This window comes from Egretta garzetta, unplaced genomic scaffold (assembly GCF_000687185.1).
Source record: "Egretta garzetta isolate BGI_Z169 unplaced genomic scaffold, ASM68718v1 scaffold300, whole genome shotgun sequence".
In the NCBI taxonomy this organism is placed as follows: domain Eukaryota; kingdom Metazoa; phylum Chordata; class Aves; order Pelecaniformes; family Ardeidae; genus Egretta; species Egretta garzetta.
Genome location: NW_009258271.1, coordinates 71,317 through 73,991, shown reverse-complemented (window position 1 = coordinate 73,991; position 2,675 = coordinate 71,317). Strand labels below are relative to the sequence as shown.

At 59.4% G+C, this 2,675-nt stretch overlaps 1 protein-coding gene across 1 annotated transcript in view; it reads left to right on the top strand.

Annotated features, from left to right (window-relative positions):
- Nucleotides 1–1,366: 1,366 nt before the first annotated feature.
- The window catches only part of MYRF (myelin regulatory factor), a 67,588-nt gene continuing 66,279 nt past the window's right edge, over nucleotides 1,367–2,675 (top strand). Inside the window, exons 1-2 of the mRNA XM_035889676.1 lie at nucleotides 1,367–1,405; nucleotides 1,868–1,961. Of these exons, the coding sequence (XP_035745569.1) occupies nucleotides 1,367–1,405; nucleotides 1,868–1,961 (133 nt within the window). The remainder of the gene's footprint in view (nucleotides 1,406–1,867; nucleotides 1,962–2,675) is intronic.

The following is a 2,675-nucleotide window of genomic DNA, read 5'->3' as shown; positions in this document are numbered from 1 at the left end:
TACAGTGTCGGACGAGGGGCGGGTTGTGATTCGGGAGGAGCCCTGAACACGTGCCCGCAGAGGCTCCGTCGGCGCCGGGGAGCGGTACTTTGCCCGTGGTCGGGTTAATGTGTCTCCCACAGGTCGGTGTCCCGGGAGCAACGCCCGGACAGGGGCCCGGAGGAGCTCCGGGAGGAGGCAGCAGGAAGAGGTGGCCGTGGGGGCAGGGTCTCTCCTCTTGCTTTCTGCTTTCGCCCCCTTTGCGGCCCTGCTGTCGTTCTCTGCCCGTGGCCGCTTAGCAAGAAATAAAACCAGAGGAGGCTTTGCAAAGGAGGGAGAGGGATGGGGCCCTGCTGTACCTGCCCTCTTCTGCTTAGGGACCTTGTGGATTCCTCCCCCCGGGACAAGACCCCAGCGATCCAGAGCCGGGAGCCATGCGAGGAGGGCGCAAGCCTGCGGCCAGCGACCCCCTTGGCCCCCGGTACAGTGGCCCCAAGCGTCTGCCCCATCCCTTGGGCTGCCCAGGCAGGGTCCTAGCTCATGGCTTGGCATCCCTCCAGCGCATCTCTGCCCCGGAGGATTTCCCTGCCCTGGGGATGGCGTCCGCTCCGGCGGAGCTTTGCGGAGCTCGCTGGGTAACCCCCTCACCTCCTTCCAGTAGTGTTGCTGGTTGGACTCGGACTTTGCACTCTCCGATAAGAGCCCCGGCAAGCTCAGTGTGCCTGAGGAATGATTAACTCGCCTGCGCGTTGCCAGAGGACGGGGGAGCCGCTGGGACCAGAGACACAAACAGGAACCGGCTCCTGGCTTTTGGGCCGGCGCTGGTGCTTGCCGGGTACCCCTCCCGTGTGCCAGCATCCTTCAGGAGAGAGGACCCACGCCGTGGCCTCCTTGGTGCTTTCCAGGCAGATGTCAGAATTAGGGGGGGATGGAGAGGGATGAGGCTGTGTCCGACCAGCAGGGGAGGGATGGATCCCCATCCAAGGGAGGGTGCTGCTGCAAGAGAACGGGGGGCTCTGAAAAGGGGTGCTCTTAAAAGTAGAGGGTGGATTGCATGGGACACCACGCTTGGCTACCCGGTGGCTCCCACTTATGGTTTCATGGATACACCCTCTTATTCCTACCGACTGCCGTGCTTTGGCGTACGCTCACTTACCCTCCAGACCTTCCCTCTCCCACCGGCACCGTTCGCCCTGGGGACGGTGGATGTCTCCTGTCTGAGGTGGTGGAGGTGGCCGATCCGGTGAGCCCAGGAGCCCAATCTCCCCGCCGTCCTGGCGCGGCGTCAAGGCACGGTTGAATGAAGGGCTCCCTTCCCAAGGGAAAGCGCGCTGCGATGCTCGGGGGCCGCCGCTTGCCGAGCTTGGGTTTGATGCGGTTACTCGACATGGCGAAAGGGAGATCTGGGGGGAGCGGCCAGCCCGGGGTGCCGAACGGGGCTGCCAGATTCGCTGTGGAACGAGAGCGAACCCTGGGGGATTTTGTTGGCTTTTGGGGTGGTGGGAAGGAGGGTGGGTTGGAAGGCCAAGGCGGGAGTTTTAAATAGCCCTGGTGTGCTCGGATCCAGGGTTTGAGGGCAGGGGATGGGGTGAAGCCAGGGGAGAGACGCCCCGGGATTGCCCACACGGCTGCGATCCTAAGCCCGTGGCATGGCCGGGGCCGGTGTGCGGGGCTGGAGGCAGGGGCAGGAGCCATTTCTTCTGGTGCAGCACAGCACCCATGCTTCCCTTTCGCATCCCGGTTGCTGTGGCAGACCTGCTTGGTCCTAGGAGAGCTGGCGTCGGTCTCTGCGGTGGTTAAAGGTTTCTTAGCCTCTCGGGCTTATCCTACATTTTCATTTTTTTTTTCCCAACTCTTCCCCACCGCTCATCCCTTTTGCTCTCCCCAGCGAGCCTGGGGCCGACTGGGCGAGCTGAAGCAGTGCGGGGTGCGGCCAGAAGTGAATAAGGAGCTGGTGGGCATGTTCAATGCCAACAGCTATGGTTTAGCTTTGGTGACACCTCTGCTTTTTAACAAAAACCCAATAATTAAAGCGATTTTTGCTGGGATTGATTTTTTTTTTCCAGTAGAGCCTTTATCACCCCAACGTCACAGCAGTAATTAAAGTGATTTTTGCTGGGATTGATTTTTTTTTTCCAGTAGAGCCTTTATCACCCCAATGTCGCAGCAGTGTGTTATCCAGGGAGGCTCGGAATGCCAAATTGGTCTGGTTTTCTTACCCAAGGAGAGTAAGATTGGTGGGGAGGAGACAACGCAGGGGGCGCGGGGGTGGGCATGGGGCAGGGATTGTGGAAGACACAGGAAGGGTTTCCGAAAGAGCAGGAGGCCTAATTCCTGGAAGCTTGTCCATCTGCTTTGATGGCAAGGACCACCGAGCGTGCCAAGCCACCCTTGCTTGCAGCCTTGAGAAGTGGATGTGGCATGAAGAGCACATTCAACTTCCTCCGGGCTACGAAGAACCGCTTAGATTGTGTCCGGCAATACTTATTAATCAACAGCTATCATTTATGACTTTTAATCCCATGTGCTGATCGCAGCTGCCTGGTGCTGTTTAATATCTTCATCAATGACCTAGACAGCGAGATTGAGTGCGCCCTCAGCAAGTTTGTGGATGACACCAAGCTGAGTGGTGCGGTTGACACACCAGAAGGACGGGATGGCATCCAGAGGGACCTGGACAGGCTGGAGAGGTGGGG